The sequence below is a fragment of the Podarcis pityusensis genome, assembly GCF_964106645.2.
Source record: "Podarcis pityusensis genome assembly, chromosome: 12".
NCBI classification, from domain to species: domain Eukaryota; kingdom Metazoa; phylum Chordata; class Lepidosauria; order Squamata; family Lacertidae; genus Podarcis; species Podarcis pityusensis.
Window position 1 is genome coordinate 2,026,041 of NC_138037.1, and position 23,606 is coordinate 2,049,646.

General features: G+C 48.0%; 2 protein-coding genes across 3 annotated transcripts; one reads left to right on the forward strand and one right to left on the reverse strand.

The window, feature by feature from the left end:
• The first annotated feature begins 915 nt into the window (after nucleotides 1–915).
• Nucleotides 916–7,597, forward strand: RARRES2 (retinoic acid receptor responder 2). Its single transcript, XM_080975680.1, has 5 exons — nucleotides 916–1,431; nucleotides 3,172–3,276; nucleotides 6,071–6,175; nucleotides 6,455–6,564; nucleotides 7,394–7,597. Coding segments are annotated over exons 1-5 (822 nt in total). The 5' UTR covers nucleotides 916–930; the 3' UTR covers nucleotides 7,395–7,597.
• A 2,238-nt stretch (nucleotides 7,598–9,835) lies between these two features.
• LRRC61 (leucine rich repeat containing 61) lies at nucleotides 9,836–17,447 on the reverse strand. 2 transcript variants are annotated; one of them, XM_080975682.1, is made up of 2 exons: nucleotides 17,325–17,447; nucleotides 9,836–11,539 (listed from the first exon to the last, which is right to left on the reverse strand). In XM_080975682.1, exon 2 carries the CDS (start codon nucleotides 11,289–11,291, stop codon nucleotides 10,506–10,508), a length of 786 nt encoding a protein of 261 aa, XP_080831808.1. In that variant the 5' UTR covers nucleotides 11,292–11,539; nucleotides 17,325–17,447; the 3' UTR covers nucleotides 9,836–10,505. The 2 variants fall into 2 exon arrangements, with proteins under 2 accessions (XP_080831808.1, XP_080831807.1); XM_080975681.1 differs by lacking the exon at nucleotides 17,325–17,447 and adding an exon at nucleotides 17,065–17,317.
• Nucleotides 17,448–23,606: the final 6,159 nt, after the last annotated feature.

Below are 23,606 nucleotides of genomic sequence, written 5' to 3' on the forward strand. Positions count from 1 at the left end.
AAGGCCAAATCTCTAATATCAATATTGCCTTTCAGAGCTGTTTCAGGGAAAACAACCTGGATAAATTCAGCAGTGTAAATTCATTTTGATGGATGTAATAATGGAATACTGAATGGTTTAGTTTATGTAAAATATGCGGGGATTTATGATATGCAAAATGAACCGTGGAAAGAGAAGAAAGGATGTCCTTGATATTTTAAGGTTGTTTAAATGAATATTCTAAATTGTAAAACAGAAAATTGTTCGCTGATTTGCTACTGGGCCAGGATCAAGGTGTGGCAATAAGTCTAAAGGTAAAGGACCCCTGAGCAATAGGTCCAGTCGTGGCCAGCTCTGGGGTTGCGGTGCACATCTCGCTTTATTGGCCGAGGGAGCCGGCGTACAGCTTCCGAGTCATGTGGCCAGCATGACTAAGCCGCTTCTGGCGAACCAGAGCAGCGCACGGAAACGCCGTTTACCTTCCCACCAGAGCGGTACCTATTTATCTACTTGCACTTTGATGTGCTTTCGAACTGCTAGGTTGGCAGGAGCAGGGACCGAGCAACGGGAACTCACCCCGTTGCGGGGATTCGAACTGCCAGCCTTCTGATCGGCAAGTCCTAGGCTCTGGCAATAAGTCTACAAAGCCCTTAAAAACATGGGACCAATTTACCTGGAAAATTGCCTAACCCTGTAGACACGCACTCGACCCTTTTGATCTTCAGAACCAGCACTGTTACAGGTGCCATGCAATACCCATTTGTAAGAACTCAACATTTTAGTGCGGTAGTGCCTGCACTTTGGAACTCCCTGCCTACTGATACCAGCTAGGCGCCTCCTCTGTATTCTCTGTGCTCTTTCTGGCACCTGCTAAAAATATTCTTCTTGATCCAGCAGGCTCTTATGTTCTTATGCAGCAGGTACCACCCACTTTGGGAGCCACTGGCATCAATGAGAGATCCTGCGTCTCCTGTGCCAGCCCCAAAGAGAAAGCAGACCTGGGGAAAACACCCTGCATCTTTGGCAGCCGGTTGGGAGGGGTGGCCAAAGGGACCCCTCCTCCTGTTGTTTTCCTGCACGGGCGCCCTTTGCCCACCCCTCCCTTTCATCTCCTGGGCATCAACCAAAAAACAGCCACAGGAGAGGGCAGAGGGCAGGCGAGGGGGCCTGCGTCTGGGACAGCTCTCATGGGAACAAGTTAATGACCGACCAAGATCAACAGACCGGCAGGGGAGTTCGCAAGGGCAGGGTGTGGGCAGCAGATCCACTGGGGACGCGGGCAAGGGGATGAAGGGGCTTCTAGTGCTGTGCTTGGGCCTCCTGGCCCTGGCGGATGCCAACCGGTCGCCCCTCCAGCAAAGGGCTCTGGAGCTGGTGCTAGATTTCTTCCACAGCAGGGACCTCGTTCAGGCGACGTTCAAGGAGCAAGCCATGACCCACGTCACGGAGACGGTGAGTGGGACATGCAGGGGGGGGCATGCGGGGGGCTGGAGGGGGAGGCGGAGGATCGTCACCCCATATAACAAAGCCCCACGGACTGCCACCCACCTATGCCCAATAAAACTTGCCCTCTGTGTGCAATAGTGGCGGGGAATGAACTTCCCAATTTGTTGGATAAGCTGAGGACGTTACAGACCCTCCAAGTGTCCTTGATTTCCAGCGACAGTCTGATTTACAGAAGCTGCCCCAGTTTCTGAGTCCTGGAATGTCCTGCTTTTCCTATTTTCATTGGAGATGTGTTGGAGGGTATGGAAGAGGATCATAGCTGTCAACTTTTCCCTTGCGAGGAATCCTATTCGGAATAAGGGAATTTCCCTCTAAAAAAGGGAAACGTTGACAGCTATGAATAGGATGCCCCTATTTTCATCAGAGAATTTTGGAGGGTGTCCCTGTTTTCCTCGGATAAATGTTGCCGGGTGTGCATTCGACTTAAGGGGGTCCCAAGACTCTGCTTCTCCTTCTGCACGTCTGGGATTGGATCCCTGGTTCTTAGATTATCAGTGTTCTACTGATCACTACAGAATCACAGGATTCTAGAATTGGAGAGCAGAAAGGGACGCCTGAGGATCATTTAGCCCAACCCGCTGCAAGGCAGGAATCACAGCTGAAGAAGTCCTGGCAGACGGCCGTCTGACCTCTGCTTAGAAGCCTCCAAGGAAGGCGAGTCCACCACCTTCTGAGGTGGTCCAGTCTGCTGTCCAACAGCTCTTGCCATGAGAGAGTTCTCCCTGTTGTTGAGTCGGAATCTCCTTTCTTGTCATCGGATCCATCGGTTTGGGTCCTCCCCTCTGGAGCAGCAGAAAACAAGCTTGCTCCCCCTTGGCCGGCCTCTTCCCACCTGGCCTGGGAGGGTGGGACCTGGACTGCAGCTACCAGAGCTGAGGCTGCTGATCAGACTCACTGGCGGCATTATTGCTTAGGGGTTTTTGTTGGGGCACTGGAGCTGTTACTGTTATTATTATTGTCCCTTTTAGATGTTCAGTCTGGTTGTGTATTCTTTGATGTTTTATAGTCATACCTCGGGTTACAGACGCTTCAGGTTGTGTTTTTTCAGGTTACGGATGCTCCGAAACCTGGAAGTACCGGAATGGGTTACTTCCGGATTTCGGAGGTTGCGCATGCGCAGAAGCACTGAATCGCAACCCATGCGTGCACAGACGCGCAGCTGTGAGTTGCAAATGCTGCAGGTTGCAAACGTGCATCCCGCACGGATCACATTCGCAACCCGAGCATCCACTGTATTTATTGTTCATTATCAAGGCAAACCAAGCCTTATGAGGAACAGCTGAAGGATCTGGGTATGTTTAGCCTGGAAAAGAGGAGGCTGAGAGGAGATATGAGAGCCATCTTCAAATAGCTCAAGGGCTGTCACGTGGAAGATGGAGCAAACTTGCTTCCTCCTGCTCTGGAGGGTAGGACTCAAACCAATGGCTCCCTCCAAGGAAGGAGAGTCCACCTAGACTATTCCACTGTTGAACAGCTCTTACTGTCAAAGTTCTTCCTGATGTTTAGTAGGAACCTCCTTTCTTCTCATTTGAATCCATCATTTAAACATCCCCAAGTCTCTCCACCGTTCCTCCAGACCCTTGACCGCCCTTGTCACTCTCCCACGCAAGGCGATTCGCCACTGGGGAACTCCTAGTTTGGCAAGGAGTTCTTTTCCACATTGAGCTCGGTTTTCTTTGGTTGCAGGAATTCCCAAGGGGAACCTATGTCCAGCTGGAAGTTGACCTTGTGCAGACCTTCTGCCGGAAGCAGCAACGGGGGACGCAAAACTGCCGGATCAAGCCAGGCGGGGTGAGCCAGGAAGGTGCTAATTTATCCATTGCCAAGCTGCTCTCTATTCCTTTTAAAATGTATTCGAAGTCTAAAACATCATAAACAAAGAGGCAGTAAGCCTACAGAGGAGGAATCCACAGGTCCTTATGAGGGTCCCCCCCCCCCCGCCACCCAGTGAGCAAGTTATGTGGGATTCTGGTCAGCTTCACTAATTTGCACAGTGCATTGTTAGACTGTGGAACTCAATGCCACAGGAGACAGCAATGGCCACCAAACTGGATGGGTTTAAAAGAGGATTAGACAAATTCATGGAGGAGGAGAGAGCTCTTAAAGGCTACTAGCCATGATTCTGAATACCAGTTGCTAAAGCCACAGGAGGAGAGAGAGATGTTGGACTTGGGTTGGCCACTCTGAGAACAGGATACTGGATTCCATGGGCCCCTGGCCAGATGCAGTAGACTTGCCGTATGTTCTTCTGTTACTGTTCATAGAATCATAGAATTGTAGAGTTGGAAGGGACTCCGAGGGTCCTGTTATGCTGTGTTGTTATAAATAAATAAATAAATAAATAAATAAATAAATAAATAAAATAATAATAATAATAATAATAATAATAATAAATTTTATTTATACCCTGGCCAGAGCCGGGCTCAGGGCGGCTAACACCAATAAAATCACAGTAAAAACATAGTAAGGGGGAAAGAGTGGGGGGGGGAACGACAATTTAAAATACAGGTTAAAATGCAATTTAAAATGCAGCCTCATTTTAAAATAGCCGATAAATCAAGACCATAAGGGGAGGGAAACATAAGGGTCAGACTGAGTCCAAACCAAAGGCCAGCTCCGTCTTGCAGGCCCTGCGGAAAGATGTCAAGTCCCGCAGGGCCCTAGTCTCTTGTGACAGAGTGTTCCACCAGATTGGGGCCAGTGCTGAAAAGGCCCTGGCCCTTGCCTTTTATGCTGGTCTGGCGGGGAGCTGTAGTTTAAAACCTTTAGAGGGTTCCAGGTAGGTGAAAGCTGGGCTAGCCCCAGTAGAACAAGAGTCACAAAGCAAAAGGATTTGAGGAGGCACGGGCTTCTCTTAGGAACGTTCAACATTTTTAGTATGCAGGTACACTGACCACAAGGTTCATTTTGTTTTTGGTTTTTCATATTTTATTTTCAATTTTCAATAATTTAACATTCAAATTAATTACTTATTCATCCCTCCTAGACTCCCCCCCTTTCCAATTTCTTCCCTTTGTTACCTTACACATTCTTAGTTTTCCATTCAGTTACAAGTCCATTGATAACCACAATTCACATTGCTTCATAGATGCTATATCAGTCCTGCTAATGTTTTAAAGTCTTTACAGTAGATTTATATTCCATAAATTAAATCCAGTCTTGTGTAACCTTTTTTTCATCTTGGTCCCGGATTTTCACGGTGATCTTTGCATAGTCTATCACCTTAGTTATCCATTTCTCCTTCGTTGGTACTTCCTCTTCTTTCCATTTCTGGGCAAGTAGCATCCTGGCGGCTATAGGTGCATACATAAATAGTCTTTTAACATTTCTTGGTATGTCTTCACCTATTATTCCTAATAAAAAGGTCTCTGGTTTTTTAACAAAAGTTATCTTAAACATTTTCTTCGACTCATTATAAATCATTTCCTAGAAACCTGTTACCTTTTTGCACGACCACCACATAGGATAAAATGTACCCACTTTATCTTTACACTTCCAGCATACATTGGATAAAGTCTTATACATTTTTGCTAACTTTACTGGAGATAAAATACCAGCGGTAAAACAAGGTTCATTTTGGATCCTGATTCAGCGCTTCAAAAAACCAGCCGGATTCATGGCAGAAATGACTGGCAGAATCCGAGACCAGGGAGAAGAGTCGGTGGAAAAAGATTGGAAGAAATTTAAAGACTATTTGCAGAAATACTGTAAAATTAATGAATGTTAAAATGATGTTGGAATGGAAATAAGTGGTTTTGGTAATAAGGTTAACAAGAATATGCAAATATAGATTGTTATATGGATGAAAATATATAGTTATAATAGGTTAAGATGCAGAGTAAAGATAAATGAAAGAGGGTAAGGATTTGCTGAAAGGATTTTGTAAATGGGAATACAAAAAGGGGAGGTGTGAGGAGGTCAAGGAAATAAGTAAATGAGCCTAAAGATATCGAAAAATGGATCTTTTCTTTTTTAAATGTTCTTTTTTCTCTTTTTCTTTTTTAGACATCTGCTTTTCGTATTTTGTATTTTCCTTTTTCTCTTTTAGGTTTTCTTTTTTAGGTATTTTTCTTGTTATCTTTTTTCTTTTTCTATTTTTGTGTAATCTTCGGTTTAATTTTTTTAACTCTTTAAACCTATGTGTATTGTAAACTCTTTTTTTAACTCTTTAAACCTATGTTTATTGTAAAATCTTAATAAATATTTTATTTAAAAAAAACCAAAAAAAACCAAACCAGCCGGATTCAGATCGGACAGATTTAAGACGCAGCCCTGTTAGCTTTGAGTCTGAATCTGGGTCTGATTCAGGGTGAATCAAAGCTTTGTGCCTCCCACTTCACCATTATGTGGAATTTTTAAAATCGCTGCTCCTGTTTCAATGGAATTTGCAGGCATTGTAAACCCCTTCTGGGGGCACAAATGGAGACACATTTCCGAAGGCAGACTGCAGTGATATTCTTGCAAGAGCAGCCTTTGCCGTTTTGGGGTGTTGCTCCTGTTATAGTTTGGGGTCAAACCAAAACCTTATTTGGGCCTCTCTTGTGAAAACAGACCTCGTTCCTTTTCCTTCCCTTTCTCTGCCCAGAGGAAACAGAAGTGCCTGGCTTGCTTCAAGTTTAACTCCAGCGACCCTCAGAACATTTTGGACGAATCCAAGCGGTGCCTCTCAGAGCAGAACCCAATCTTCCAGGTGGGTCACGTCATACTTTGACAGAAATGCTCCTGGACCCGAGTTCTGAATAATCTGATTTTGAATAAATCTGTAATTAATTGTGACTATTTTGAATCTTATGGTGTCATTATCTTCCTTGGTGGGTTGTGCAGGCTGCTATTCTGAGCAATGCCTTTTATAGGGTGGGGGGCACTGGGGGTGAGTTTATGGAACCAAGGGGCAGGTAACCCCAAAAAGCTTGGGAAGGACTGACTCAGGAGCTCATGGCACACCTTTTCCCTTCTGAGTGTCCCGCAGGAAGTGAGGAGGAAGCAGAATCAGGAATGTGAAGCAGTCAAGGAGGCGTATGAGGAGCAACGATACCACATCGGACAGTTTGCTTTTCTCAAGGGGCGCCCAGAAGAGTGGTAAGTGCTCAGCTTCAGTTCCTGTAGCCCATACTTGTTTTCCGTTAGTTGCATTTATCGATCGCCTCGTCAACAATGCATTCTCGAGGTGGCATGCAGTGATCATATGAAACATAACTGAAAAACACAACCAACACAACAAATCCACAATAAAGCAAAGGGCAGCCAACCTCCCAGCGACAATTCAAATCCAACTCAGCATTTTAAAAAATGTTGGGCACCAGTAGGCAACCTCTGTATGAAAGCTCAAGCCAACCAATTGCCATTAGTCTGCTGAGACAAAAATAAATGACGTTAAATAATGATAAAATGGTATCTAAATATTATCAAAGCTGTTCAAAGGCCTGGGAGTTGTTGTTTTTTTTTTTTAAGTCATTGCCCAGTGCCCAATATATCTTTTCGGCAGCCTTCAATCACAATGAGGAGCGAGAAAGCTTGTTTTCTGCTGCTCCAGAGGACAGGTTCAAATGACAAGGAGATTCTGGCTAATATTAGGACGAACTTTCTGACAGTAAGAGCCGTTTGACAGTAGAACGGACGCACTCAGAAGGTGCTAAAATCTCCTTTGTTGGTTGGTGGTTGGATGGCTGTCTGTCAGGGATCCTTTAGCTGTGGTTCTTGCATTGCAGGGGGTTGGACTGGATGACCCTCAGGGTCCCTTCCAACTTTACAGTTCCATGATTCTAGGATGTGCTGTTTTGTCTGCATTGCAGGCAGGAGATCCCAGGTTCAATTTATCTTGGCATCTCCAGGTAGGGCTGGGACAGACTCCTGCATGAAATCCTTCACTTCATCTGCAATAACCACCTTCACTCTCCTCCCTGTCTAGATGGGATCCACATTTACTGGGCTGTTCTCCAACCATCAAGGAAACAAGGCACCCTCTTCCTTTTGGAGACAAGCAGAACATCCCCCAGTTTGGGTCTCGGTGCCACAGGAATGGAACCACTCTTGGTCCCAGAGGAGTCTTCTGTCTTCCAAGCTTGACTTTCCTTCCTCCTTTCTTTATTCCCCTAATAAAAGTTTAAGTGGAGGCTTCATAGTCATAGTGTATGGTTATTTCAGGAGTTGCTGGAGTGAGGGGGCTCATCCCTCTTCCCAAAACCTTTTCTCTGGTGCCCACTGCCAGGGCGTTCTGGCCCCTGATCTGTGGGCATCTGTACCCTGCTGGTCTCTTCTGGTCTGTCCCATAGCCGGTCCAGCCATTGAGACAAACTAGTCAACTCTCCTTGGGGGCCAGAATTCCTGGGGTCCCTGTCTCACCTATGGAAATGTCTTGGGAGGAGAGGGAGCCTCCAGATGAACTTTTGGAAGTGGGCCACTGGGTGGGTGGAAGCCTTCTTGCCTTTTAGCTGTCACGGCTTGGTTCACGGGCAATCGAAGTCCCAGCTGGGGACATCGGGATCGGGGGCAAAATGGCAGGGTGGGAGCAGGAATGGGAGCCCAGAAACCAGGAGTCAGGAAGCCAAGGGTCCGAGGATCAAGAAGCAAGGAGTCAAACGCAGCAAGGCAGGGAACAAGTTGCTGTGGCAAAGAGCCAAAGGGAAATGCTGACTTTATATCCCTTCCGGCTCTTGCCACCAGGTGCAGTGAGTTACCAGTTGGCCTCACCTGTGCGGCCGTGCCTTGCCTCTTCAGAACAAACTTAGGAAGGCCCCAGACCTGCAAAGTCCTATTGGTCACAGGGCCTGGCTCCTGCACGCACACCTGACATTAGCCTGGAGAAGAGAAGACTGAGAGGTGAAAGGATAGCCATCTTCAAATATCTGAAGGAAGAGGGAGCAAGCTTCTATTCTGCTGCTCCAGAGGGTAGGAGCCAAACTGATGGATTTGATTTTGATTCCCGCATTGCAGGGGGTAAGACTAGATGTCCCTCTGGGTCCCTTCCAACTCTACAGTACAGTTCTATGATTTTATGAAATTACAAGGAAGAAGATCCAACAAAACAAGAGGAAGGACTTTCTGACAGTAGGAGTTGTTTGACAGTGGACTGGGCTCCCCCGGAAGGTGTGGACTCTCGTTCATTGCCGGTTTTAAGCAGAGGTTGGCTGGCCACCTGTCATGGATGCTTTTGCTGAGATTCCAGCATTGTAGGAGGTTGGACTAGATGACCCTCGGGCTCCCTTCCAACACTGCAGTTCTATTATTCTGTAGTCCTGGGGGACAATCACAAGTCTGTCATTCTAGAGACACTCAGGCAGTGGAGGCAGTTGCGAAAGGGAAGTGAAAAGTGAGAAAAATGAAAACAGGACAACAGATTTCTGGCCAAGCCAGTGCAGTGTAATGGTTTAATGGATTTGGTGCAATGGTTAAGAGTTCCAAACTAGGACCTTAGGAGACCAGGGTTCAAATTCTGACTCGGAAATGAAGCTCACTGGGTGAGCTTGGGCCAGTTGCTCACCCTCACCCTAACCTACCTCACAGTTGTGAGGACTAAATGGGGAGAATTACATATGCCCCCGGGAGCTCCTTGGAAGAAAGCGGGGATAGAAATGTACCGGATAAAATAATGTGTTGCTGCTGCTCTGCATAAAATAAGACACAGATGGAGAGAGCGTCAAAGTATGAATTTCCTAAGGCTAGTAAACCATTGGCCTGCTCAGTATCCTGGGAGCCTCTGCTCTTGGTTTTAAACCTCTGTGTGTGTGTGTGTGTGTGTGTGTGTGTGTGTGTATTTATAAAAAGGATAAATCCTATAGCAGAGCTAAAGGAGTACATGCAATTACATTTAACTAGCGTGACTTGCTTCAATCGCAGAACTCCAAGCTACAAAAATCCGTTGTAAGGGGTGCCTGCGTGTGCAACTGAACTGCATGCATGCACAGAGCCTGGTGGGATCTCAGAAGCCAGGGAGCAGGGCTGGGGGGTGAACAAACTTTCTACTATTTGGCAGAATTTATTTGGCTTCACAGCTCCTTATCCCCCCTCTTCATAATCAAGAGAAGCAGATGTGCAAGACGCACAAAAGCAGACAGAGCTTTGCTTAATTTGCAGCTCCCGCTGTTCAGAATTTGGGTTACCTTGGTGAAGATGGGGAATGTTTGGTTTTCCAGGGAGGGAACAAACATCCAGCTGGCGTGTGACAAATGGACAGGAAGGAGGAGAGCCTTTGCCAGGTGGCACTTGGCAGGCACCAGATTCTTGAAGAGGCTCAGTTGCCCTGGGAAGGGCATCTCACTCTGGAGCACGTCTGAATTGGGAGTGGACTACGGGAGAGAATGCAAGCACTCCACAAAGCAGGCAGCTCTACACCTAATCAGGAAGCAGAAAAGCAAGGGAGACCATTGGGTTTATTTCACAGGCAAATAACTGCATGGCATTCCCATGTCAGGAGACCCAGCATGCAATCCCCGGATGGAACATGCAGCGCCCCAGATCCCAAGTGTTGGCTCAACATCCTTTCTACATCTCCACTTCAAAGGAGTGGGTTCCCCAGGGATCTCCAAGTTCTCTTCCAGGAAACTTCCAGCCCATCTTCTCTGACACACACAAAAGTCAGATCAACTCTCCTCTTTATGATCTGACCACACTCCCCCTGAATCTGCAAAAACCAAGTGAAATGTCACACAGACTGTTTTAAAATGTCCACACCGTTTTAAAAACTAGGCTCCACGTTACACAGAAGTAGCCCGAAAGGTCCTAACACGAGCTGAGTTGTGACTTGATAATCCAGATTTCAGAGTCCCGTTGGACGAAAACTTCCTCCCGATGCTCTTTGGCTCGGACCTGAGGGTCTCACAGCTCCTACAAGCTTTCCCAGGAGCTGTGGGGAACAGGTTTGGTTAAGAGTGTGGACGCACCGGCTGCTTTCGGAAGTGACAGAGGCCAGGGCAAAAGAAGGGCATCACAGGCTCACAGGCCAGTGAGTGATAAGGATGATACTGAAAGAACAGGGCCCAGCTCGGCAACGCCAAGGGAAGGGCGTCGAAGCGCAGGGCGGCTCAAAAGACGAACGAGCTGGAATCGGAGCGGGCGCTCAGGGCCCTCTCCGCTTGGGAAATGGTGTCGTCGGCGCGCTTGCTCAGGTCCCGGCACTCCTGGAGGGCCTCGTTGAACTGCTTGTAGGCCTCTTCCACGATGGAGCTCCTCCGGGCGGGGCGAACGTCCCAGTACCCCTCCTCCACCCAGGGCTTGCTCAGGCTGCTGAGCTCGCCGGTTCCGGTTCCGTGGAAGCGCTTGAGAGAGCTGTCAATGTCCTTGCAGAGCTGGTAGAGCTCACTGCCGCGCCCGGAGACCCGCTCCCCGTCGATCACCTTGACCCCCGGCAGCATCTCTGCCATGGCGGTGCGGTACCCGGCGCCGCCGCAGAGCGGGTTGCTGAGGCGCCCCACCGGGTCGCTGAAGCGCAGGCTCTCAAGGTGCCGCAGGCCGGCCAGGCACTGCAGCTGCTGGAGGCTGCTCAGCAGGTTCCCCGCTGCGTTGAGGCTCTGCAAGTTCTCACAGCCGGCCAGGGGCTCCAAGCTGGAGATGCGGTTGGAGGAGACGTTGAGGACGGCCAGGGCTTTGAGGGAGGAGAGGGGCCCCAGGTGGACAATGGCGTTGCCCGACAGGTCCAGCCACTCCAGGCCAGCACACTCCCCGAGGCAGCCCAGGTCTGCGATGCCCAGGCCTCGGAGCTTCAGCAGCAGGATAGACTCCAGGTCAAACTCGCCCGTCTTGGCCTTCAGGAGCTGGGAGGTGATCTTCACGTTCTCTGTCTCCTCGCCCTTCTCCGTCCGGGGTTCCATCTTGGGCAGGGCAGCCAAGGAGGCAGTTCCCACGACAACCTGGCTCCAGCTCTTTGCTCGCTTAGCTCCACGGCACCTTGATCATATCACAACTGGTGTTATCGGCTGCTGTTGGGAGGGAAAACTAGGTAGATCACTTCCTTCGCCTGGGGGGGGGGGGGGGAGAGAGAGAGAGAGAGAGAGAGAACTTGGAGGGTGCCGGGTGTGTTTTCTGCTTCAAATGGTTATCGATGTGGACAATGGAGCTCCTGGAAGGGGAGAGGAAAAAGGATGTCGGATCAAGATGGGGCCAAATATTTATTTATCTGTTTACTTATTTATAGCGTGAGTACCCCATTCTTCAGCCAAAAAAGCACTTTAAAGGAGACCTAGAATCCTGTGTCTTTTGACAATGGAAACCAAAAGAAATAAACTAACACACTGAGCGTTCTACCTCTCCCATGAATGAGCAAGGAAGTAAGCACTGCTAATTTGGATTTGTTCATTTAACTAAATGCAGGTACATTCCAAACTCCACACTGCCTGACACTGAGGAGGCTTCCAAACTGTCCCTATGTTCAGGTGAGATTCAGTCACAAAGCAGCAAATTCAGTTTTGGGCACTCATTGACCAAATATGATATAATACAATAGGCAAATATCTGAAGGGCTGTTGCGTGTAAGATGGAACAATATTGTTTTCTCCTGCTCCGGAGGATGGGAACCGAACCAATGGATTCAGATGACAAGAAAGGAGATTCTGACTCAACATTAGGAATAACTTTCTGACAATAAGAGCCGTTTGACAGCGGAATGGACTCAGAAAGTGGTGTTTGTATAAAATGTTATCTTGGTGGCAGCAATAATTATTATTTTTTTAATGGTGAATTCTTCTCCACCAGAGGTTTTTAAACAGAAGTTAGATGGTCATCTGTCAAGGATTCTTTGGTTGTGATGCCTGCATCACCAGGGGTTGGACTGGATGACCCTTGGGGTCCCTTCCAACCCCACAGTTTTTTGATTCCATAGGTTGAAGCAATCTCTCCATCAGTTTAGCACACAGTACAGTACATGCCGCAGCAACCAGACCCAACCCATTTTGGCTACTATAGACTGCCAAGTGACAAGATACTTGATATGCAACCATGGATCACACACAGTTTTCCATACACCACAAGACACTGTGATTCGTTATTATATGCAGCTCTGCAGACCATATGCAGGGCCGCACTGAAGGCGTCTTCAGAACATGCCAGCTGATGTGTGGAAATTGGCTTCAAAGCAGACACCAAGATGTGGGCTGGTGTGCGCACACTGCCAAAAACATTGGCTTCATCTGGATGCAATAATCCCAGCAGCCGTAGAATCAGCTACCACCAAATAAGACTTCCCTCCAGTGCTACAAAGAAGGTAGCTGTGGAAACCTGGAGCACAACAGCTCAATGCACAGAATCCCCTGCATTCAATACATTCCAGGCAGGCACATGGGTTTAGTGTTGCATGATGCTTCTTCCACAGAAGCAGGAAAAAAAAAGAAAACAAGCCATTTTCTTCTGGGCCAACTGTAGCTTTTCTCAATTTTTTTTAAATTTTTTTTTGCAAATAACTGTACTTCAACACAATTATAGTGCTAATAACAGCAGCAATAACCATCTCACTTGCACACCAATCCATTGCTGCACATAGCTGAATTGCAAAGCCTGCTATCCTATCCCTGTCTACTTGGGAGAAACATCTCCCCCGTGAGCATGGCAAGGCTTACTTCTGAGTAAAAGCACATGGGCTGTAGAGGCCCACCCCTCTCCCAACACACACCTAGTACACATCAATATATACAGTATTTTGCAAAGAGCACTGGGTGCTGCTAACGTCTTCATGCCTCTAGCCATTGGGGGCCTGCTATCACCCCCACATTTAGGCATGTGCATGGGTACATATACAGTGCCAAATATACACCTGCTTACATGTGCACATGGAGGGGGGGGTTACAGAGGCAGGAGGAGTCCCTCCCCCCACTTTGCAAATGGTTAGCCCCCATCTCTGCTTTGAATCATTGTTGCAACCCTGATTAAGGATTCAATTATTATTATTAATATTAATATTATTATTATACCCTACCCATCTGACTGGGCTGCCACAGCCACTCTGGGTGGCTTCCAGCATATATATACATGTCAGGGTTGTTACAAGAATTCTAAGGTCTCCAATGTACAAGGCAAACACATACATAAATATATAAACCACAGTGTCTGAAATAGTACAGAAGAACAATCCTGAAGCCATTTTGACTCTCCCATATTGACCTCAAATATTTCTCTGCCAGGAGGAAGCCAATGGGAAAAGCTTTCCCATTGCCTTTGAACTGTAGGGGCTTACACCTCCCTTTTTTAAATACAGTCTGGCAAGTGAAGCTGAGCAAACTATCAATGTGTAAGAAATTCAGGAACTAACTTAAAGTATTCACCATCTCAAAGGAATGGCCAGGGTACTCCAAAAAATGCAATCAAGTAAGGCATTATCAGATATCCTGGCAGACTGGAGAGAAGCAACACTCTCAAATTTCGGCTGTAGACCGCCTCCTTCTGCGATGTATGTATGCTGTTTTGGGGTGGTGGTCTCTGGCTACAGGGTGGGCAATTTCAAAAGCCTATATAGGGGTTTGCACACTATTGTTTGGGGTTCTCCTCCCTCCTGCGTGTGGTGAGTTGCAGCAGTTCATTTCCTTTAATAGAGATCAGGCTGACTAGCCGTTTTGCTTTCAGTATACTCTGGTTGGCCTCTGTTATTTTCTCCGCCTGATAGAGATCTCCCGAGGGACTCCAGACGGGTACCAGATACCCCATAAGGGAATTTGAGGTATTTTCCTTATAACAGTGTGTTGGGCTAGATGTCCCTCGGGGGCCCCTTCCAACTCTCCCCTCCCTTGATCTCCCTCTCGTGGGTGGGGGCACTGCTGGTTTTGCATATAAGCTAAACAAGCTATAGCTCAGGGCCCCACTCTCTTGGGGGCCCTCAAAAAATGTAAAGGAAAACAAACCCTGGATGTACATTTCCAAAATATAAGATAAAAAGCAAATAAAATAAAACCTACATACAGCAACAGTGTTTTGTGTTGTGTAGGCGCCTATTTGTTATGTGCAAATGGCTTTAGATCTTAGCTGTCAACTTTTCCCTTTTCTTGCGAGGAATCCTATTTGGAATAAGGGAATTTCCCTTAAAAAAAGGGAAACATTGACAGCTATGCTTTAATAAAAAAATCCTTCCAGTAGCACCTTTAAGACCAACTAAGTTAGTTCTTGGTATGAGCTTTCGTGTGCAAGCACACTTCTTCAGATACACTGAAACAGAAGTTGCCAGATCCTTCTATATAGTGAGAAGGTGGGGAGGGGTATTACTCAGAAGGGTGGTGGGAATGGGAGATTGGCAGATAGCTGAGATGAGCCTGCTGACGACTCTTAACGACTGTAATAGGTCTTACAGGAAAAGGCAAGGGGTGAGAAGGTGAGAAATGGCTTAGTCATGTATAATGGGATAAGAATCCAATGTCTTTGTTCAAACCAGGTTTCTCCATGGTTTTAAGTTTGGTAATGAGTTGCAATTCAGCAGCTTCTCTTTCCAGTCTATTTCTGAAATTCCTTTGTAGTAAAACAGTTACTTTGAGATCTTGTATAGAATGTCCTGGGAGATTGAAGTGTTCTCCTACTGGTTTCTCTGTTTTGTGATTCTTGATGTCAGATTTATGTCCATTTATTCTTTGGCGTAAGGTTTGGCCTGTTTGTCCAATATAGAGAGCTGAAGGACACTGTTGGCATTTGATGCCATACACAATGTTAGATGATGAGCAATTGAATAGTCCCGAGATGGTATGTGTGATGTTGTTGGGGCCAGTAATGGTGTTGTCCGGGTGTATGTGGCAGCAAAGTTGGCATCTGGGTTTATTGCAGGCTCTGGTGCCAGTGTCCGTGTTAAGTCTGCTTGTAGTATTATTGTGGGTTAGGAGTTGTTTAAGATTGGGTGGCTGTCTGTTGGCAATGAAAGGTCTTCCTCCCAGAGCTTGAGAAAGAGAACTGTCATTGTCCAGGAGAGGTTGTAGATCTCTGATGATGCGTTGTACTGTTTTAACTTGGGAGCTGTATGTGATGACTAGAGGTGTTCTGTTATTTTCTTTTTTGGGTCTGTCTTGCAGCAAGTTCTCTCTGGGTATAAGTCTGGCTCTGTTGATCTGTTGTCTAACTTCATCTGCTGGGTATTTTAGTTCTGAAAAGGTTTGCTGTAGATCTCTTAGGTGAGAGTCTCTGTCTGTAGAATTGGAACAGATGCGGCTGTAACGTAGTGCCTGGCTATATACAATGGACTGTTTGGTATGTTTGGGATGGTAGCTAGAGGCATGTAGATATGTTTGTCGGTCAGTTGGTTTACGGTATAAGGTGGTGTCTATGCGCCCATCCTGTATTTTTATAGTAGTGTCCAAAAAATGTATTTCTTGCATAGATTGATTCATTGTAAGGTTGATTGTGGGGTGAAAATCATTAAATTTCTGGTGAAAGGTGTCCAGGGTCTGTTGACCATGTGTCCAGATGATAAAAATATCGTCAATGTATCGTAGGTACAAGAGAGGTTTGAGTGGGTAGGAGTTTAGGAAACGTTGTTCTAAATCTGCCATGAAGGTGTTGGCATACCAGAGAGAACTTGCTGCAAGACAGACCCAAAAAAGAAAATAACAGAACACCTCTAGTCATCACATACAGCTCCCAAGTTAAAACAGTACAACGCATCATCAGAGATCTACAACCTCTCCTGGACAATGACAGTTCTCTTTCTCAAGCTCTGGGAGGAAGACCTTTCATTGCCAACAGACAGCCACCCAATCTTAAACAACTCCTAACCCACAATAATACTACAAGCAGACTTAACACGGACACTGGCACCAGAGCCTGCAATAAACCCAGATGCCAACTTTGCTGCCACATACACCCGGACAACACCATTACTGGCCCCAACAACATCACACATACCATCTCGGGACTATTCAATTGCTCATCATCTAACATTGTGTATGGCATCAAATGCCAACAGTGTCCTTCAGCTCTCTATATTGGACAAACAGGCCAAACCTTACGCCAAAGAATAAATGGACATAAATCTGACATCAAGAATCACAAAACAGAGAAACCAGTAGGAGAACACTTCAATCTCCCAGGACATTCTATACAAGATCTCAAAGTAACTGTTTTACTACAAAGGAATTTCAGAAATAGACTGGAAAGAGAAGCTGCTGAATTGCAACTCATTACCAAACTTAAAACCATGGAGAAACCTGGTTTGAACAAAGACATTGGATTCTTATCCCATTATACATGACTAAGCCATTTCTCACCTTCTCACCCCTTGCCTTTTCCTGTAAGACCTATTACAGTCGTTAAGAGTCGTCAGCAGGCTCATCTCAGCTATCTGCCAATCTCCCATTCCCACCACCCTTCTGAGTAATACCCCTCCTCACCTTCTCACTATATAGAAGGATCTGGCAACTTCTGTTTCAGTGTATCTGAAGAAGTGTGCTTGCACACGAAAGCTCATACCAAGAACTAACTTAGTTGGTCTTAAAGGTGCTACTGGAAGGATTTTTTTATTTTGACTATGGCAGACCAACACGGCTACCTATCTGTAACTGGAGCTATGCTTTAGATACTTATTAGGTCCATAAATTACCATATAGCATATATTCAACACACACACAAAAAAGCAACAATTTGCTGTTGACAAAGGACAGGTGGACATCGAAAGGGCCCCATTACCTTCAGCAGCTGAGGGCCTCATCAAACCTCAATCCGGCCCTGGTGGGGTGGAGAGGAGACACACAGAGAGGCAGAAGCATCCCTGCCATCGCCATCCTCTCTAGGCCCTCATCCCGTTTCCATGGCAACGGGGACCAGAACGGCATCCCCAAGATTCCTCTCCCTCCCACCCCACCCCAAACCTGGCCCTGCCGTGCTAGATTCAGTATTGGGAGGGGTGGGATCGGGGGTCTCGCCTCCCCACGCCGCCTTCCCCTCACCCGCTGCTGCTACGACGAGGCCGCCTCTGCTCCCCTTCCTCCTCCAGGCCTCGCTTAGGAACTAGCAGCAGGCCGCGTTGCCATGGCGACGCGAGGCCTTGCCCGGGACGCCTCGCTTAAAGGGACAGGAGGTCGCGTTTCCCCTGCTATTATGCTGTGCCTTTGGGGCTGCACCTCGTCAACAGCCCGGTAGCCTCTGGTGGTGATAATGATAATAATAATAATAGAATTGTAGAGTTGGAAGGGATCCCCAGGGTCATCTAGTCCAACCCCCTGCAATGCAGGAATCTCAACTACATATATAAAATATAATAATAATAATAATAATAATAATACATAATTTTTATTTATACCCCGCCCTTCCCGGTTCAAAAAGTTCAGAAATCAATATGGGGGAAATCCATCTAACATGCGTTAGATGATCACCAGGGCTAGCTGGCTGAATTAGTCCTACTTGGGCCAGCGAGACCAGGGGAGAATTAGCTGTGGGATCCCAGAGCGGGTAATCTTCATAAAAGAGGAGGGGGAAGGAAGAGAAGGGAAATAAAAGATCAGGCGGAGGTTAAATCCTGCAGGGCCCTGGTTTCCTGGGACAGAGCATTCCACCAGGTCAGAGCCACCACTGAAAAGGCCCTGGCCCTGGTGGAGGATAGTCTGACTTCCTTAGGGCCCAGGACCTCTAAACTATGATTGTTCATGGACCTTAAGTTCCTCTGCGGGGCAGACCAGGAGAGGCAGTCCCGTAAATATGAGGGCCCTAAGCCACATCTTAGGCCATCTTGTTGTTCTCACCTGTTGGGAGGGATCCCGAGGGTCATCTAGTCCAACCCCCTGAAATGCAGGAATCTCAGCTAGATCATATATGAAATACAGCCATCCGACCAGCTGGAAGGACCTCCAGGGTCATCTAGTCCAACCCCCTGCAATGCAGGAATCTGTCGTCCAAAGTGTGGGTCTCGAACCCACGACCCTCAGATTAAGTGTCTCATGCTCTACCAGATCAGCCTTCCCTCAGGACAATCGTAATACCTCAGGCTGTCAAAGGTTAGAACCAGTGCTGGGGGGGGGGGGAGAGAAGGTTGCTGTTACTCCCCATGAAGTTGTCACAGTAAGTGCCACGCTTTTAGCATTTGAGGGCAGAAAGGTGGTTAATGGATGTCTGGCTTTAACTCTTTTTAACATTTTAAAAAATGATTTTTGCTGAATAGTTTTTTTTGTTGTCGCTGCTGCTGTCATGCACTTTTTAAAAATAGCATACCAGTATATAAGGGACGCGGGTGGCGCTGTGGGTAAATCCTCAGTGCCTAGGACTTGCCGATCATATGGTCGGCGGTTCGAATCCCTGCGGCAGGGTGAGCTCCTGTCTTTCGGTCCCAGCTCCTGCCCACCTAGCAGTTTGAAAGCACCCCTAAGTGCAAGTAGATAAATAGGGACCGCTTTATAGCGGGAAGGTAAACGGCGTTTCCGTGTGCTGCGCTGGTGCTGGCTCGCCAGCTGCAGCTTCGTCATGCTGGCCACGTGACCTGGAAGTGTCTTTGGACGGCGCCGGCTCCTGGCCTCTAGAGCGAGATGAGCACGCAACCCTAGAGTCGGACACGACTGGCCCGTACAGGCAGGGGTACCTTTACCTTTACCTTTACCAGTATATAAATATTTTTATAAATAAATGTGGTTTTTTTTACAATTTATTTGGTTTTTCAAATTAAATGTTTACAGATATATCAATCATAAATCATAAAAAACAAGATTCCAAGGAATCTCCTGGACTTCCATCCTCCCCTATGGGGGGTCTTAATGTTAATCATTTCCTCCCGCATCTTTTATGATACTCCAAGTCCTTTACCTCTTCCATTATGTCCAGAATTCACCTTAAACTAAAATTCCAACCCTACTAACAATTTTAACTGTTTACAATGGTCTTTAAGATAAGTTATCAATTTTCCCCTTTCCGTATTAAAATTTTGGTCTTCCTGATTTCTGATTCTTCCGGTCCTTTAAGCCTTTTCAGCATGGTCCATTAACTTCATCTGCCATTCTATAAATAAATTTTACAGCAGAACGGTGTTGCTCAAGAACCATTATGATCAACGCATCCAAAATCATGAATGTGGCTTGAAATCCCCACATTGAGTTGTAACAAACCTTTTAAGATTTGCAAGTCCTGGGGGCGGTGTGGCCTGCTGCTTTTAGCAGGGTTGCGGGTGAGGGAACCCCTCCTGAGCCCTGACCTGCGCTCATCTGGAATCGGGATCCTTGAATGCTGACAACCCCTCTTGCTCCACAAATGGGTGCATTGAGGAATCTGACTTGCATGTCTGGAATGTGCCCTGCTATACATTGTTAGGACATACCGTAGTTCCGTTCCACCTTAAATGGAACAGGCATGACTGTTGTGTGTCACATGCCTGTTTACTTCCAGCACAGTCTGCTGGGAACTTCCGTTTGTATATTGCTTTTGCTATCTTGCCGTGTGCTTGGACACGAAGGAAAGCAAACATGTTTTTCCTTTGTTCCTGAACTATGCTGAATAAACGCTTGTAAATAATGCTTACATATGTTTCTGTCCACCACTTCTGTTGTGAGAAGTTATTCACTCTGGTGACTAGAGCGTGCCAAGCTTCTAAACATATCTGAGGCTTCTGTCGCTGTTTGATGCTGTTCCGAGGACTGGAGATTGTCTGGCTGCCGGCCGGTGGCTGGAGCCAGCTGGGGGCCTGCCAAACGCCCCCGTCTCCCCGGCAGCATCCCAACATATATTGGGGTGAGTCACCTCCATTGCCCTGCCCCCTTTGCCCACCCACAGCATCCGGCCCCTGCAAGGGTGCCCATGAAGCAATGTGGCCCTCTAGCAATTTTATACTTACCACCCATGTGCACAGGGTGATGTTTTTCATGGCAACCAATATGGTTTTAAGAATGCACAAGAGTCCCCAAAGTGTGCGAGAGAATGGACCTATGGACATGCTGTGGGTGATACCCAAGCCCAGCATATTCCTCAGAGTAGACCTACTGATTCCAATGGGCCTCTTCCGAGTAGGACTACCTTCACATATCGCCTGATGCATGCAGAATTTGTCTGTAACAGGGATTTTGTTTCCCCCTGACAGGAGTGAGCCAGCAGCAAATCACAGGGAGCAAGTGGAGTTAACTCTGTGATGGCAAAAAACAGGATCTGCACAGGAACGCTGGGCCTAATGAGCGCAGCAACTCATCTTGCACCCCAGGAAGCGCTTGAAGGTTCTTGCCTCCCCATAGATGCCTAAATCCCCTCCTCTCCTCTTCTAAGCATCCTAGGCCGCATGGCACTAACTTCTCCTCCACCCTCTTCATGCCTCTCCTGGTTCTGGGAGACAAAAGCAGAGGAGAGCTTGTTGCAGCAGAAGAGGGAGATGCCTCTTCCCCAGCCAGACCCATCTCTGCCTCTTGGCCCCCCTCCTCTCGATACGATACGATAATCTTTATTGTCATTGTCCCATACAGAACAACGAAATTGAAAAATCTACATAAGAAATTCAAAACCCAACAAGCCTGCTATCCCAACTATCCCAGCCTGGTCAGACCCTAAAAATTCTGATACCCCATTTTTAAATACAATATACTCCCATACAGACTTCTTACAATGTGTTTAAAACCAAAATCGCATTTGGGTAGAAACTGTTTCTCAGGCAGCTGGTCCTAGTCTTTATAACCCTGGACCTTCTTCTTGAAGGCAGAAGCTGAAAGAGATCATTTCCGGGGTGCGCACTGTCCTGCAGCTTTCTTATGGCACCTGGAAGCGTAGATTTGATCCAAGGTGGGAAGAGTGCACCCAATTATTCTCTCCGCAGTCTTTACAACCCTGGACAGCATTGTTTTTCCCCTGGCCGTGCAGCTCCCAAACCACACGCACAGACCATAAGTTAATACACTCTCCACAGTACAATGGTAAAATGCCATCAACAGGTCCTTTGAGAGATTGTTTTCCGGAGGATTCTCAGAAAATATAACCTCTGTTGTGCTCTCTTCATCAGGTCTTTGCTGTTTTCTCCCCAGGTTAGGTCATCTCTCCTGCTTCAGCTTCTGCCTCCGAGTCTGAACTTCTCTCTGCTACAGGCTCTCCCCACTCACTAAGCCCTGTTGCCTCCTCAGCTTACACCTCCTCCTCCTCCCAGTCTTCTCCCTCTGACCCTTTCATCACTGTCCCACCACCCATCCGTGGGCTCTGAGCTTTCTACCCTGGGGGGTTCCCCAGCTGGTTCTTCCCCCCATTCCTCTACGTCCAACCCTTCCATGGCACCCCCTCGCATGAAGCAGCATCAGTAGTCACATGGGACCCTATTTCAGGGTCGCAAAGGATCCCAGTCAGTCATGGGGTCATCAGAACAGGACCAGTACCATAATGGATCTTGGCCAAGCTGCATCTAGCTCAGCTACTTGTGGCAAAACTACTACCAAGAAGGAGGTGCTGCGTAGTCCTCTGGAATTAAGGCAGCAATTTACTCAGAGTTGTGCGCTGAGGGGCATGCGCAGGGTGGCTGGGGTGAGAGAGGGAGTCAACCAACCAACCTGTAAGGTGCTTAATATTAGACATTACCCACACCATCCAGATGCACACACACAAAATATTATGAAGGATCATTTATTTCTGAAAGCATCAGGGCTAAAGTCAGAAATGACATAACTTTCCCCCCCTCTGTTTCCATCAAAGAAGGCTTTACAAAACGTAATGTACATTCGCTTGAGGATGCTACTAAAATGATTTGTTGGCAATATTTTTTTAAAAAAAGTTTCCATTATTATTTAAAGCTGAAAATGTCTGGATACTGAGACGTTTCGCCCCCTCTGAGCCAGTGGCCAGGTTTGTGTATCTCGGGTGTGTGTTCAAAGAATCCCTGCAAAAAGTGCGCCATTGAGCTTCTCCCAGATCTCATTCATTCCCCCCCCCCCACACAAAAAAGCCCAAGCTTCTAGCCCTTATGGAGGTGGAGTTAGGCTTGGATGTTGCAGAGAGAGCATGGAGAACCCTCAGAAGCCACTGAGAATATATCCCAACAGCTGTGAAGCAAGGCTTTCAGTGCCTCAGGGAGTTTATTGCCTATATGAGTGACTAGCAAGAATAAAATAAATTATGAAAAGTTTATTGTCTTAGCCTGTGGGGGGGAGCGTAACTTTCTGAATTATGAAAAATATGATTACTTTGCAGTATATTTAGGCTGCAGACATTGGTGTACAATTTATTTCTGCAGGGCTTGTTTTGATTCTTTATAGCACAGAGTACACACTTTCCTGCAGCAGAGTTACGTGGCTTTTGGGTCATTGCCAGGGGGCCCCAAAAGCCATGGGGAAAACGAGGGGCTGATCTTGCTGCTGCTGCTGCTGCTGCGGGAGGGAGCCCTGGGGCAAGGCAGCCGGCCACACGGTGGCACTGCTGGGCAGGGGCGCACTGGTGTGCGTGCGCTCGTGGCGCAAGAGGTGGGTCTTGCGGCTGAAGCTGCGGGCGCAGTGGGTGCAGATGTAGGGGCGCAGGCCGGTGTGTACGGCCTGGTGGCGCACCAGGTTGGTCTTGGAGCTGAAGCGCCGCGGGCACTGGGCGCAGGCATGGGGGCGCAGGCCCGTGTGCACCGCCTCGTGGCGCGCCAGGTGCGACTTGCGGCTGAACGCGCGCCCGCACAGCGGGCAAGCGAAGGGACGCTGCCCGGCATGGGACTTGACGTGCGCCAGCAGGCTGGCCCGGGTGCCGAAGGCGCGCCCACACTGAGCGCAGGAGAACGGGCGCTCGGCCGAGTGCTGGTTGCGCCGGTGCCTCTGCAGGTGCCTCTTGTGGGCGAAGCAGCGCCCGCACTCGCTGCAGGAGAAAGGGCGCTGCCCGGCGTGCCCGCCGCACTGGTGTGCCGCCAGCCCGGCCCGGTGCGCGAAGCTCCTCTCGCAGTGCGGGCAGGCGTAGGGCAGCAGGCCCATGTGCCCGCGGAGGTGCGCCGTCAGGTGGCGCTTGTCGCTGAAGCCCCTCCCACACTCTGCGCAGGAGAACGGGCGGCCGCCCTCGGCGTGGAGCCGCTGGTGCGATGCCAGGTTCTTCCTCCAGGCAAACGCCTTTCCACAGTCGGAGCACAGGAAAGGCTTTTCTTCCGGGCGTTGGCAAGGGTTCGGTTCCTCTTCTTCCTCCTCCTCTTGCGGTTCAATCTTGCCAACTTGCTCCATGCAGGGGGCTCCACCCTCTGCCTCCCCCTGTGCCCTGCAGAGCCCACCGAAGTGGCCTTGCTCGGGGTAGACCATTCCGGGAGCCGCCAGGCCACCGTCCCTCTG

Bases quoted from the DNA above. Each gene is read 5' to 3' on its own strand.
- LRRC61 (XM_080975682.1), bottom strand. From the start codon at position 11,291: ATGGAACCCCGGACGGAGAAGGGCGAGGAGACAGAGAACGTGAAGATC.
- RARRES2 (XM_080975680.1), top strand. From the start codon at position 931: ATGAGAGATCCTGCGTCTCCTGTGCCAGCCCCAAAGAGAAAGCAGACC. The intron at 3,277-6,070 runs GTGAGCCAGGAA...TTCTCTGCCCAG, and splicing joins GCCGGATCAAGCCAGGCGGG to AGGAAACAGAAGTGCCTGGC. The intron at 6,176-6,454 runs GTGGGTCACGTC...AGTGTCCCGCAG, and splicing joins AGCAGAACCCAATCTTCCAG to GAAGTGAGGAGGAAGCAGAA.